Raw genomic sequence first — 15362 nt, forward strand, 5'->3', positions numbered from 1 at the left:
GTCACGTAGCTTTTCCACCGCAGGGTCCTCAGAGTTCTGAGAATTAAATGTGTAGCATGTGTGAGATCTCCCAGCACAGGGCTCCATAAAGGTGAGTTTTCCTTCCCCTCCACACAATGGGGCAGAGAGGTACATGACACTGATCCTTGGTGCCAAGCTCAACTTTAGAGGCAGCAGGGTGCGGCTTCTCATCCATCCTTCACATCCGCTCAGTGGCTGGGTTATCTGTTCACCTGTGCGCCACCTCATCCCTTAGCACATTCCAGGGGGTTGTCCCACTCCAAAAAAATCCAGGGTCTCTGTCAACCCCGCAGGGAGTGCTGTGCACAACGAAGTCATGGAGAATTCAGGTTGAGGAGAATGAACCATTCAGGGTGTTCGTCCTTATCAACAGCCTACGTTCTTCTAAGAGCCCAAAGTTATTATGGGCCTGGATATTTACTCATTTGTGTTACAATGGACACAGCATAGAAAAGCTTATAGAAAGTTCTCAGTGAGCTTGCGCCTGGCTGTGGAACACAGTTTATAGTCGGTAGCACACGACGCCTATTTGAACTAGAAGTCAGGAAAACACGACTTTATTCCTCGATCCACCTCAGGCCAAGTGTCTGCCCTTGTCTCTCCCCAGTGTGAGGCCTCAGCTTCTTCACTGGCGGAACGAGGGGCTTGGAGACTGTGAGCTCTAAGACTTCGGTGAGGTAGTAAGGCAGATATTATTACCCCACTTTACAAACCAGGGAATGAGGGTGAGGAAGGCTGGAGGACTTGCCAGACCCACGCGGACAGAAACGGAACGAGAACCCCGTCCTCCAAGGCCTGCGCTGTCTGCCCTGGTGGGGCTGCACGGTGTTTCTGCACCACATGTGCATTTGGAGAGACTCAAATACACTCAGCCCCGAGTCCTTGAACAGGCAGTGATACTGAGACAGAAGGAGACAGAGACAAACAACACTGTTAAGCACGTAGGCAGCTCCGGCTGCCGTTCCCAGGGAGCCCGGGCCCAAGGTGCGCGCGTCGCGGCGGTGAGACCCCGCCTCGCGGCCCGCCTCGGGACGTTGTTGGGCACACCCCTCACCCCGTTCATGGGACCCAGGCTTTGAAGACAATGCGGTTTGACTCTATGTGACTTGCTCACAGAGTGGTAAGAGTGTGTCTCCAGAGTCACACACACTTGGGTTCACATCTCTGCCACACACCAGCTGTGTGACTGTGGGTCTGTCTTCTCCCCTTTCTGAGCCTCGGTTTCATTATCCGCAAAACAGGAATAGTATCAGTACCTAACCTCACAGAGTTAATGAAATAGTGCACGGAAATGCTTCGCTTTAGCACAGAGTGTAAAAGGCACTCGGTAAGTGGCAGTTTTCATCATCATCCACCATCATCATCATTATTATATTTTGAGATTACCGAGATCAGTATGACATCACCTCAATTCTAGATCTCTGGTTCCTGCTCTTGAGCCTTGACCTGTGCCAGGACCAGGGGAAGGAGGCCCAGCCCCACCCACGGCCATGCTTGTTCCCGAGTTCTCCTGAGTCAGTCTGCCCAGGAGAGCACCACTCCTGTGTGAATCCTGGCCACGGTGCCCCGATGCCCTCAGATGAGACATAAGACTCAGGTGCTGGCTCAAACCACGGTGCAAGGCCTCATTGCCTAGAGAAGCTGGCAAGGGCCTGAGCAAGAGAGGATGGAAGCCAGCAGGCCTGACTGGGAGAGGCCCTGTGCTAGGGGCTGAGTGAGCAGGGAGGCTCATTATACCCACTCATAGAGTTTTGGGTAAAGTGTGGAATACAGCACTGGAATACAGGAATACAAGTGTGTGCAACATCTATGTACAGTTTAGAGAAGAATAAGATGAACCCTCACCACTGAGCCTGTGAAAAAGAATACTTGTGCCTTTGAAGCCCCTGTGCACCACCTCCGATGCATCCCCCTGCCCCTCCACCCCAGAGTTAACCACGGTCCTGAATCTTTTGTTAAGCATTCATTGCTTTTCATTATACTTTTACTATGTATCTCCAAAAATAGATATTGTTTTATTTTGCATCTTATTTCTATTATGGAAATAGAATTGTTTAGTAAGTGTTCTTCTGTGACCAGCTTTCTTTACTCAAAATTAAGTTTTTGAAATTCATGCTGATGCATGTGACTATATTTAGTTCATCTTCAATGCTATATAGTATTCCATTGTGTGGAAATACAGTCATTATCTAATCTATTGTTGGTAGGCATCTAAGTATTTTATTTCAAACAGTATGAGCATTGTTGTCCATTCTTTCTCGTGCACATGTACAAGAGTTTCTCTAGAATACATGCCTCTGTGGAACTGTGAGGTTGTTTAAGTATTCATGTTTTCAGTTTTACTAGGTAATGCCAAAGTGATCTCACAAAGTGGTTATAACAGTTCACACTCTTCCTAGCAACTGAGGTAGAGCTTCTGTTGTTCTGCATCCTTGCAAACACTGGGCTTTATTGGACTTATAAATTTTGGCCAAGCCAGTGGGTAGCATTTCACTTTTATGCTCATCATGAGGCTGAGCATCCTTTCATAACTTCATTGACTATTCATGCTTCCTGCTCTGTGAAGTACCTGCTCCCCCAGCTTTCTCCCTCCAAGAAGAGAGAGATAACAAACAAGTAGGCAAACAAATAAAAGCCATTTGTAACAAGTGCTATGAAAGAAACAAATAAGATAGCAAACAAAAAGGGAATCTACTTCATGTAGAATAATTGTGGAAAATTTGTCTTAAGAGGTGATATTTGAGACAAGAATTAAAGAAAAAGAAGGAGCTACACTTGCAAAGAGTAGGGCTTAGGACTGGGATGGGAGAAAGAATGCTTGCCCTTTTGTAGGTGAATAATAGCCCTAAATAAATTTCTTTTCATATCAGAACCAAAAAAGAAGAAAAGAACCTTAAAGGAGACTTATGACAATATTCTATAGTATTTTTTTAAATTTAGCCTTCATCAAAACACGGTTTTGGGGTTTGTTTGTTTGTTTGTTGAAGTACCATCAGTTGCAATGTGTCAGTTTCTGGTGTACAGCACAGTGTCCCAGTCATGCATATACATACGTATATTCGTTTTCATTTTTCTTCATTAAAGGTTATTACAAGATATTGAACATAGTTCCCTGTGTTGTGTAGAAGAAACTTTTTAAATCTATTTTTATATATATTGGCTAACATTTTTAAATAGCAAACTCCCAAATTTATCCCCTCTCACCCCCTTTCCCCGGTAACCATAAGATTCTTTACTAAGTCTGAGAGTCTATTTCTGGTTCTGTTTTATAGATGAGTTCATAGTGTCCTTTTTTTTCCCCCTTTTTTTTTTTAGATTTCACATATGCGTGATATCATGTGGTATTTTTCTTTCTCCTTCTGGCTTACGTCACTTAGAATGACGATCTCTAGGTCCATCCATGTTGCTGCAAGTGGTATTGTTCTTTTTATGGCTGAGTAGTATTCCATTCTACAGTATTTTTTAAGTGAGAAAAGAGGATTTGAATTGCAGAGAAAAATGCCCTTGGGAATATACAGTTTAAGAAATAGAAGCAAATTTTGAAAAGCATCTGCTTCCAGCATAAGAGTCTTAGTAACATGGACTCCAAATAAGAGGTATCTGGCTGAGAGATTAATAAAAGGGGGGCTAAATCTCTCCCCTGCCCTTCCTGAACATCCTTTCTAAAGCTATTAGATGGGATGGAGCAACGTAGGCACCCACACCTGCCAGGGCATGGCCCAGGCCAGGGTGTTGGAGGAGAGAAGGACCCACGCTGAGGGGCAGCCTGGCATGGGGCGTTGGAGCCTATCAGGGGTGAGAAGATATCTATACAGGGACAGGGCCGGCATGGGATATCAGAGCTCAAAACAAAATAAGCGAGCATCTGTGGAGGGTATCAGAGCCGAAGCAGAGTGAGAAGGTTATCCGCAAAGAGGATCAGTCAGAGCCCAAGTCGGGCAAGCAGGACATTCACTCAAGGGAGGAATGGTAGTAGAGATGGGACCTTGGATCCATACAGGTGATTGATCAAAGAAGTTAATATATTAAGGACAATAGAAAGCAGGTGTCTCACTGTCAGAGAGGAGGGTTAGAAATAAGAAAAGAGCAAACAGAATATACTCAGTGAATTGAATTTGAATTAGAGGTATCAATGTGAGCCATGGTTTTCAGGATGTACAGACAGGTATAGAAGGAAATAGAGGTGTATGTGTGCACATGTACACATACATATATTCCTTAGCCCCTTCCACTAAGAGGGCTTTGAAGCAATGACCCCTCAGTAGTAGTGAACACATCTAGTGTCAGATATAGGTTTCTAAATACCATTTCCCACTAAAAATGGACCAAGGCTCAGTCCTTGAAGAAATGGCTGATTCCAGAACTAGGCAGAGAGAGTACAAGATGAGGCTGCAACATCTTATGGCAGAAAGAGAGGAAGTGCTCCAGGAATGATGGAGATATGCCAAAAGGATGTAGAAGCTGGCTTCAGGGGGCGCCCACTGACCTTGATGGCGATAATTTGAGCATCATAGGAATTAAAATTGGTAATAAATTGTAACCTGGACACCACGTAAAACCACACAGACATTAATTACTGATTGAATGAGTGACTGATTAAAAGTTTTATGAGGAACAGGACATTTATGAAGGCAAGAGACAGTGATCTGCAGATATTCCAAGAGCTTAAAACTAGTGTCACCCATGGTCTTAATTTGAACTGTTACTCAAGGATGCAGCCACCCAATGAAAGATGAACCAGTAACTCGGTAGCTTCGAACTGCCTCCTCACACGACAATTATAAAGGGAAAAAGGAAAAGCTTCACAGTGAAGAAGCCTGGAGAACATCACCTTAATCAGGTGATCCAAGTGAGCATCCTCAGTAATGGGACAGACTGAAATCATACCCCACCTGATACGATGCAGTGAGAAGAACCTAGAGTCACTTACAGGATCATCCCGTCAAAGATGCACAATGTGAATCTAATCGTGAGGAATCAGACAAACCCAAAATGAGGGTAATGTAATATAGTGTTACATACTAGAAATTAACTGGCATATAACCTTTTAAAGTGTAAAAGTCATGAAGGTCAAGGAAAGACTTTGCAACTGTTCCAGACTAAAGGAGACTAAGAAACATGACTGTGAAATGCAGCTTATGATTCTGAACTGGATTCTTTTGCTAGTAATGACTTTATTGAGACAATTAGTAGAACTTGAACAGAATGTAAGGATTCAATGGCAGCAACATATCCCTTTAATTTCCTTTTTTGGTGGTTGTATTGTGGTTATGTGGGAGAATGTGCTTGTTTATAGGAAATATACACTAAAATATTCTGTGGTTATGTCATGTTGGCAACTTACTTTCAATTGATTCATGAGAAAAATATTGTGTCTTATGCTTCCAACTTTTCCTGTATCTTTGTTTCAAGTCAAAATGTTTATTTACAAGGGGAATTAGTATTTTAAAAGGAAGGTTTAAAAGAAATGCAGTTGCATAGTTTAAACTGACATAAGAATCAGCAAACAGCAGAACTGACATTGTAGAAAACAATTCAGAGATGTGGAGGACAACCTAGAAAGCCCACATGAAGAGGGAAAAGGGCGAAGAACTGAAAATGATAGAGGAGAAGATGGTAAATAGAGACCCAGCGACCAAAGAACCAACGTACTGGTAAAAAAGTATTTATGAGAAAAAGAACCTCGTGGATGGAATAGAAATAAAGAAAAAAACACCCTGAAGTGAAGGAAAACCTGCTCATATAGGATAAAAGAGCTCACTGTTTTGACACCAGGAGAAATCAAAAATAGCCTGGCTCATTTTCCAAATTAGAAGGATGAAGGGGAGAGAAAATCTACTAGCATCCAGGTAGAGAAAGTTACAAGGAGCCAAAATCAACAATTCTCAGATTAATTATTTTCAGCATTCAATTCCACAAAATAAAAGGAGGCATTTTTAGAATGTTCAAAAGAAAAAATTGTTGGGAGCATCACATGTGAAGGCAAGAGAGAGTCATTTGCAGATATCCAAGAGCTTAAAATTAGTGTCACCCATAGTGTTAATTTGAACTGTTACTCAAGGATGCAGCCACCTAATGAAGGACGAATCGATCTCAATAGAGAGAAGTTGCCTGAAAGGAAAAATAAAATGGGAAGCAGTGACTAGCTAGTCACAAACTTAAATCTAATAACAATTGAAAATAGATTCAAAATAATGTAAATATAATAATTCTTAAAAGTTTAAAAATAGCAATTTCATATTAGCAAATGCCCAAGTAGTTAGGAAAGGGAGAGAAATGAAATGTCCTTCTCTTCCATGGGGAGTTGGATCAATAGATATTATTCAATCATTAACTTCTATAATTATAAAAAATAAGGGTTCCAAGTATTTATTTTAGTCACTAATAAATTAAGAATAGATTATAGTACTTACAAATCACTCAAGAAAATTGAACAAAACATAATTCACATATAAAAGGTAGAAAACAAAGGAAACTGTGTAGAAACAAAGATTCAGAAAGCACAGGATGAGCACAAAATAAAATAGTTCCATCATTATGACAAATACAAATGTATTAAAGCCCAGTACCTTATTAAAAACGCAAAGACTCTTAGATTACGCTAAATATTATAACCAGATTTTCCATACCAGGAATACAACTAAGACAATGTGACAGCTTTAAAATAAAAGGCTGGGTGGTGATATATTTGGCAAACACAAACAATAACAATTAAAGAAAAAAACAGGATTCAGAGCAAAAAGCATTAAATGGAAGAAGTGGATTCTTTAACATTAGATAATAATCTCTAATGATCATTTTTAAATAACAATCCCATTGGGAAGCTTACAGGAAGAGGCCACTTGATAGTGGGCAGTTGAAGAATACATATCAAAAGATTAACACAATTGATTAATTACAGTCGAAACATCTCCAGGTGTCTGCACAACTCACAATGGTCTCCTCAACCACCCCTCTCATGTAGGCACCTTTCAACTATGTTTGTACATCATGACATCCCTCCACGGTACCCCCAACCCCAGTGACAGTAGCTGGAACTAAAGGTGAGCAACTGCCCCGACTCCAGCAGAGATAATCAGATGCTCTCTTTTGGGGACTTGAAATTGAACCTGAGAGATTCTGGTTCTGCCTGGACTTATCTCCTGAAGAGAGAAGATATAAATCCAAGAGCAATGGATCACCTATCTTCTACTGTCCACGGAGACTGGGAAACAGAAAAGTCCTATGTGTAGAGAGCGAATCACCAAGACGCGTGGGAGAGTTTCCCGAGTTCCTGGTGGCCCTTCAGTTCTTTGTCCTCTACCTTTATGAAGTCTGGCTACAGATCCACCCTTGGGTTCCCTCTTCTCTGAGAGGCTTTTTTTTTTTTTTTGCTTATTTTACCCTGAGTTGATTTATGTTACTTACACCCGAGGTTCCTAATTAACAATGATCTAGGACCCACTAATCCTACTTCTGGGAACTGTGCAAAGATATGTGTATTAAGGTATTCCTTGAAGTGCTATTTATAACAAGGAAATTAGAAACAGTTCAAATATAAAATAATAGGAGAGATTGGGTGTACAAATTATGACACACACAAATGGAGGAAAATATAGTCAGTAAAAATCATTCATGTAGAATATAATTCATTGACTACAAGAAAAGTTGATATTGTTCAGTGAAAAAAAGCATAACATTCTTTTGGGAGCTCTGATGATGGTATAACCAAGGGATACAGTCATAAGGGAGGGACTGCTAACCTAGACCACAGCCACCCCTCCTTGTGAGGTTCTTGGGAAAGAGATATATACAAGGAACAATGACAAAGGAAAGCATTTTAGTATCAGCTGGGCTTGGACCCCAAATTCGAATGCAGAGCCCGGAGTCATCTGGTAAACTGAAGCAAACCATATGGACCACATTTTTCCTGAAGCTAATTTGGCTTTAAAAGCTTCAGATGTATGGTTAATCCAACACACCCATCAGCATGAGGAAGAAGTATCCAGAGTCCATGAGAGAGAGTACAGTGTGTAATAATGACCCACCATGGCTACTGTTGAACTGACTGCTGCTTGACCTATGGAAAGGACCCCTCCCCACTAGTTAGCATGTTAACATGTCCCGGAGTCTGATTAGGCTGTACCAGTGCCTCATCCCCAGGGGAGCAAGAGGGAGAGGGACAAAAGGAAACAGGAGCCCTGAATGCCCCCCTGCCCTCGAGTTCTGTAGCAATAACATGGTAGCTCCAGTGTGTGTTTTTTGGGGAGGGGAGTTGTCTGTAAAAGAGCAAAATTCATACACCAAAATGCTAGCAATGGATATGCCCAGGTGGTGGGATTTGGGGAAGTTTCGTTTTTATTGCTTTTCAGTATTCCACCCAGATTTCTGCATTGAGCAGAAATTTGTAATTTTAAAAACTCATGGTAAAAAGGTAATGGGAAATCACCCATTACAACTAACAACCACAAAAGGTAAAATACCCAGCCTGTGTTTATGTGGAGATTTCTTTTATTGATTTTTTTCCTGGGAAAAATTAAGTGTGTCTTAGAAAGTTTTCGAAGGTATGTTTTAAAGGTAAGCAGGAGGCTGAGAATGGAAGGTGTCAAATAGGAAAAAAAAATCTATAAAGGAAAACAGAATTGGCTAAATGAAATTTTAACACTTGTACAAATCAAGAGTGCCATAAATAAGTAAAAGCAAATGATAAGTTGGGAAAATAGGTTTACCAGGCAAAGATCGATCTTAAGTATACATGAAGTTTTTCAAATTTGTAAGCAAAATAGAGGCAAAGGATAGAGAGTTAAAAAGGACAAATGCAAATAGTCCGTTAGTGAAAAAATATTTATCCCAACTAGTTATCAAATGCTAACTAAAAGGAAAGATGTAGTACTCTTTTTGTTGTCTATCAAGTTTTCAAAGACTGAAATTGAGGACTGTTGGCCCATGGCTCTAAGTCCTGAGAGGGAGAGGACTGTGTTTGTTTACTGTTGCACTGTTAGTACCTAACAGTGCCTGGCCCAGGGCAGGCTCTCAATGGGTAATATTAAATGGGTCAAGAATCATGGCACCCAGGGACGGAGAAACTGGCTCTCTGTTGATAGTATCTGTTGGAGCAATTTTCCTGGAGAGAAGAAATGGAAGCATGCATCAAATATAGCCTGGTCCTCCCTGGTTTATGTGAAATCAAAATGAAACCTGTTTGGTTTTCCCAAGAAGTGCCTCTCAGTGTTAATACTCACACTTCATAAAGCTATGTGTCTTTCAATATGACATTTTTCAGCTGACACATCTGTAGAAAAACAAAGTTAAATCCTCCAAACAGAATGCAGCATTCCAAGGAAAACTGCATGCAGGAAAAGTCTTACGTTCTATTCCAGCCACAACTGGTAAAGTGTAAGAATGCCACGTGAACATGTGGAACTGTGTTTCAGGTGCTGCTGGTTCCAAGAGCTGTCACAGTGTGACGTTCAGTGTGAGGAGTACCCCCCCCCCACCAGCACAGTCCTCAGCATTTTCTCGCCATGTCTTTCATAGCCAGCCCTTGTTTCTGCCCAGGGTTTCTGCCTCAAGCTGAAAAGTTTGCTTGGTGCCCTAAATGTCTATGGTGCAATATACGATGCGTAGAACCACTGTTTTGTTACAACCATGTCAATCACTGGGTGGTCGTGTTTTAAGTCTTTACCTTCTAGCATATTGTTCTGTTGCATATATATAGGTATTTTGTTGTTTTAAATATTTTGGGGGGGTTTGGATTATGCGTTATAATTTTTTCCCATTTAAAGTAATAGCAAATAGGATCCTAGTTGGCATCTTTACCCAGAACATCTGATTTCTGGGAATGGATTCCTGACAGCCAGTAGGAGATCCCTATACTTTAAAAAGCTCAGACACTTTCATCATCTGTAGTTTAAAAAAAGAGAAACTTTATAAAAGATGCATATATAGAAGGATATTATCACAGTTTCATTTTAAGTTGCAAAACTTTGGAAACCTAAATGGTTAACAATAGAGTATCTGTTAAATAAATTCTAGAATTTATTTACTAGTTAAATAAATATAGTGAGTCAAATTCTATGACTAAATCCTATGAAGTCATTTCAATCAGATTTTTAAAGAAACGTAATTCTGTGGGAAAATTCTTGCCATATAATAGTAAGCACACAAGGATCAACACAAAGTATACAATATGGTGCAAATTTTGTAAAAGAAAAATATGTATGTAGAAAATATAGACTCTGAGAATTTACAGTAAAGGATTAGCAGTGGTTATCTCTGAGAAGGCAATGGATGAGTTTAACTTTCCTCCTACTGTTTTCAAAGAAAATCTGAGATTTTCTTTAGTGATAATGTGTTACATTTGTAAATTGTTTTTTTAAAGATTGCTGTTTTTAAAAAACATAGCGAGGGTTAAGGTGACGTTGGGAGTAATAACAGCAACAGTGGTGGCAACAGCCACTAACACGTACAGCACTTAACCGTGTGCCAGATAAGGAAAGAAAGCCAAGTCATGACCCACACTGACCTTGGCCTCAGTATCACCCCCTACGCACAGTCTAGTCTCTGCCCAGAGTGATGGCTTCCAGTTTAGAAAATGCACTGAAGCCAGATTGACTTAGGGTGCTCACCTAAGCCACACACAGTATTTAGATGCTAAGTCACAGGAAGAATATGGGATTTGAGAGCAGCCAGACTTGGATTCAGATCCTGCCTGTGCCACTTACTTCCTGTGTGACCCTGGAGAAGTAACTGAACCTTTCTGTGTCTCAGCTTCCTCGTAAGTAGAACACCTCGCAGGGGGATCAGCTATTGTGGGAATTCAAGGTGACCGCGTGTGACAGTGCCTAACACATAGTAGGTGCTCAGTAGATGCTTCTGTCCCCTCCCCTCAGCTCTAGTCACAGGTGCTGCCCCCTTGGATCCTCTCTCCTTTATTGTGTCTTCCCCCTTTTTTTCATTTTCATATTCTTTTTCATTAAAGGTTATTGCAAGGTATTGAATATAGTTCCCTGTGCTATACAGAAGATATTTATTTTTTATTTATTTTTGTATATAGTGGTTAACATTTGCAAATCTCAAGCTCCCATTATCCTTTGAATCTTGATATATGATTCCTGGTCTTTGCATTGGAAGGCAACCAAAAAGAATGACAGCAGATAAGCAAAATCATCCTTGGCTAGCCCTGCCCTGTGTATAGATAAACACGCATTCACAGCTGCTGTGAGAATGAATGAGGAGTGAGGACATGAAGCACTGAACAAACAAATGACCACGTGCCCCAAGAATGATGTTCTTACACCGATTCATCTGCTTTTGTCTTTTCAGCTTATCCGCTCACCAAATGCCCTCCTCCCACCATCCTCCCCAACGCTGAAGTCGTCACAGAAAATGAAGAATTCAACATAGGTACCACCTCCCAAACCACCCAGGACAGGGCTGGCGAGGAGGGGTCGGGGAGTTGGGGGGGCTGGCTGGTGGGGCTCTTCTCCCTCCTGTTCATGGTGAGAAAACATAGGCCCAGTGCAAGAGGGTTGATACTCTGTCAACTGAGTTTCATCCCAAATACAATAACTCTTCCTTTTAACCATATGTAGGCAGAGGAGCTAGGAAAGCAGTTTTCTTCTGTGGCTCAAGTCCCTCTGTTTTTGAGAAATAAGTCCATGTGAGACACTATAAAATATCCCTGGAATACAGAACTTTCTTAAGCTCAGCAAGGTGGAGCTATGAGAGGGGAGACACAGTCATCTGGGTCATTTGATTGGAGGTGAGCTGGTTATTAAGTCTGAACAGAACACAACCTGCCACTGGTCATCTTGCTTGGAAGTGGGTTCAAGGTACTGAGGGGTGCTGATCAGCCCTGCCTAGACGTCTCCAGGGAGTCCCCGTATTGGTCTCTCCTTGACAGGTGACATCGTACGCTACAGGTGCCTCCCTGGCTTTACCTTAGTGGGGAGTGAAATCCTGACCTGCAAACTGGGAACTTACCTGCAGTTTGAAGGACCACCACCCATATGTGAAGGTAATTGCGCTGAGCCACACCTTGGAATGCCTCCACAACACAGGCCTTCTTTTTCTCCTCTCGCTATCCTCAGTCCCTGCCCAGGAAGTAAGAAGTCACTGGGCAAACATTTGTTTGAATGGTTCAGGGAGTGATTCCTCTAGATAAGTTCTCTGCACAGCTCCTAGGTCCAGGGCTGTGAATCGGCCATTGTGACCACATTTCTGTCTTCCTTTTTTTCTAACTAATATTCCCGGGAAACAGCATATTGATCATTAGAAAGAGGAAGTTGTGGGATCTCTGGTGGGGGCAGGGGCTCACACGCCAACCTTGCCTTACTGGAGGGTAAGTGTGCTCAAGGCCCTGAGTGCTGAGCGAGGCAACTGAGAGACCACAGTTGTCTTCATTCCAGTGTGATGCCTTGACCAAAGATGAATTTGCTTCTCTACGTTATGCCAACTAAGACCAAAGACAATGCTTTCCACTCATGAGGCATCTGACCTGGAGTTAAGATACCTAACTGTCCTGTGCCTCAGTTTTCTCATCTGTAAAATAAGGATAATGATATTACTTATGCCATGGGCTTATTATGAGGAATTAAATGGGTAAATAATGTAAAGCACTTTGGAACTATGCCTAACAAATCATAACTGCTCAATGTGGGCTCTTACTATTGTTACTAGTTTTGCTAGTGCTTCCAGTGCTGTTGCTACCAACAGATATTTAGTGGCCCTTGGAGAAACAGGTCAGCTTCTCCCCCATCTCTATGAAAGCAGGATTAGGGAGACTGCAATATGGATTATTAGTGAGGACAAGAGGGGCCACAAGGCCCAGAATTAGGCTGATTGATGCGTTGAGAAATTCCGTATTTATTTCAGTTGAGCTGACCCACCCACACGCCAAGGGGCCAGCCCCCAGGAAGAGTGAGTAACAGGTTCACTGGTTCCAGAACCTCCTTGATTTGCTCCGGTCTTAGTTTCTCATCTCTGGCTCTGTTTCTATATCTACCTGGTTCCAGTCTTCTTAGATTTACGCCCCGTTCTCAGCCTCGCACTTTCCTCTAAGTCTTAGTGGCACACTTGTCTTCCCAAGGTGTGACCCTTCACAGTCTTTTTTATGATAACAGCTTTATCAGGATATAATTCATATACCATGCAACTCATCCATTATTAAAGTGTATACTTCAGTGGTTTTTAGTATATTCAGAGTTTTGCAACCATTATCACAATCAATTTTAGAACATGTAAATCACTCCCCACTCAAAAAAAATCCTTTACCTGTTAGCTGTCACTTCCCATTTCTTTCCAGCCCCCTCAGTTCTAGGCAACCACCAACCTAATTGCTGTCTCTATGAATTTGCCTTTTCTGGGTATTTCGTATAAATGGAATCCTACATTGTGTGGTCTTCTGTGACTGACTTCTTTCATTTAGCATAATGTTTTATAGGTGCATTCATGTTGTAGCATGTATCAGTACTTCATTCCTTTTGTTGCCAAATAATATTCCTTTGTACATATACCACATTTTTTAACCCACTCATCAGCTGATGGACATTTGAGTTGTTTCCACTTCTAGCTATTATGAATAATGCACCTATGAACATTCATGCACCAATTATTGTGAGAAGCATGTTTTCATATCTCTTAGGTGTAAATCTAGGAAAGGAATTGCTGGGTCATATGGTAACTCTATGTTAAACTTTTGAGGAACTGTCAGGGTATTTTCCACAGTGGCTGAACCATTTTTCTATTCCCACCAGCAGTGTATGAGGGTTTTAATTTTCCTACATCCTCTCTATTATTATTATCTGTCTTTTTAATTACAGCCATTCTAAGTGAGTGTAATGGGTATCTCATTGTTTTGATTTGTATATTCCTAATGTCTAATGATGAGAATTTTTTCATCTGCTTATTGTTCATTTGTATGCAGAAATGTCTATTCAGATCCTCTGACCATTTTTAAGTTATTTATCTGTTTAATTATTGAATTATAGAATTTTTAAAATATATATATTTTCTACATACAAGTCCTTTATCAGATATGTGATTTTCAGAAAATTTTTCCATTTTGTGGGTTCTCTTTTCACTTTCTTGATGGTGTTCTTAGAAGCACAAAAGTTTTTAATTTCAATCATGTCCAATTTATGTATTTTTTCTTTGGTTGCTTGTGCTTTTGGCGTCATATCTAAAATTATTGCCTAATCCAAGGTCAAGAAGATTTACATCTGTTTTCTTCTAAGGGTTTATGGTTTTAGATCTTAAATTTAGGCCTTTATCTATTCTGAGTTAATTTTTATGTGTAGCGTGAGGTAGGAGTCCAAATTCATTTTATTGCATATGAATATCCAGTTGTCCTGGTACCACTTACCGGAAAGACTATCCTTTCCCCATTGAAGTACCTGTAGAAATCAATTGCCTATAAATTTGGGGATTTAGTTCTTGATCCTCAATTCTTATCTCTTGATCTGTATCTAAGACTATCCTTATGCCAGTGCCAAACTATCTTGATTATTGTAGCTTGATCATATATTTTGAAATCAGGAAGTGTGAATCCTCCAACTTTATTCTTCTTTTTCAAGATTACTTTGGATATTCTGAATCTGTTGAACTTCCATATGAGTTTTAGGATCAACTTGTCAATATCTGCAAAGAAGCCAGCTGGGATTTTTATAGAGATTGAGTTGAGTCCACAGATTAGTCTGGGTCACACTGGCATCTTAACAATATTAAGTCTTCCAAACCATGAATACAGAATGTTTTTCCACTTGTAATCTCTTCAATGTACCACTTTCTTCTGCCTTTTGGCTTATCCTTCTCTTTTCTACCTCAGCTAATGCCTTGTCCAGTGAAGTCTTAGTCTCCTATGACTAGAATCACACATTTTTCTATTATCTTGGAAGCATGCTTCTTGCTATGGCAACATGGAGAACTTGGTGAAATTCAAACTTAAAAACATTACAGTGCAATTATAGAACACCAAGGACAGAGAGAAAATGTTAAAGCCATCATGGAGAAAAGATAAATCAGACTCATAGCATTATTTGCATCAAAAGTAATACCTACTAAAAGATAAAATGCAGCAGGAAAAATAATTGTAAATTATCAATTATGAGTGAGAATGAATTAATGAAATCTTCAGGCACACAAGGACAAAGTAAAGTTACTGCCTTACTAAAAGCATAAAGAAACAAGACACAAAAATAATACATACAGGATTTTAATTGCATGAAGTTCTGGTACAGGCGAAACTAATGTATGGTTATAAAAATAACACCATCATTGGAGAATTGCTTATTTAGGTCTTCTGCCCATTTTTGGATTGGGTTGTTTATTTTCTTCTTATTGAGTCATATGAGCTGCTTATA

General features: G+C 40.5%; 1 protein-coding gene across 1 annotated transcript in view; it reads left to right on the forward strand.

Annotated features, from left to right (window-relative positions):
* CSMD2 (CUB and Sushi multiple domains 2) overlaps positions 1-15362 on the forward strand; it is a 576739-nt gene that overhangs the window by 489486 nt on the left and 71891 nt on the right. Inside the window, exons 46-47 of the mRNA XM_072974827.1 lie at positions 11326-11406; positions 11906-12019. Of these exons, the coding sequence (XP_072830928.1) occupies positions 11326-11406; positions 11906-12019 (195 nt within the window). The remainder of the gene's footprint in view (positions 1-11325; positions 11407-11905; positions 12020-15362) is intronic.

Source organism: Vicugna pacos, chromosome 13 (assembly GCF_048564905.1).
Source record: "Vicugna pacos chromosome 13, VicPac4, whole genome shotgun sequence".
NCBI classification, from domain to species: Eukaryota; Metazoa; Chordata; class Mammalia; order Artiodactyla; family Camelidae; genus Vicugna; species Vicugna pacos.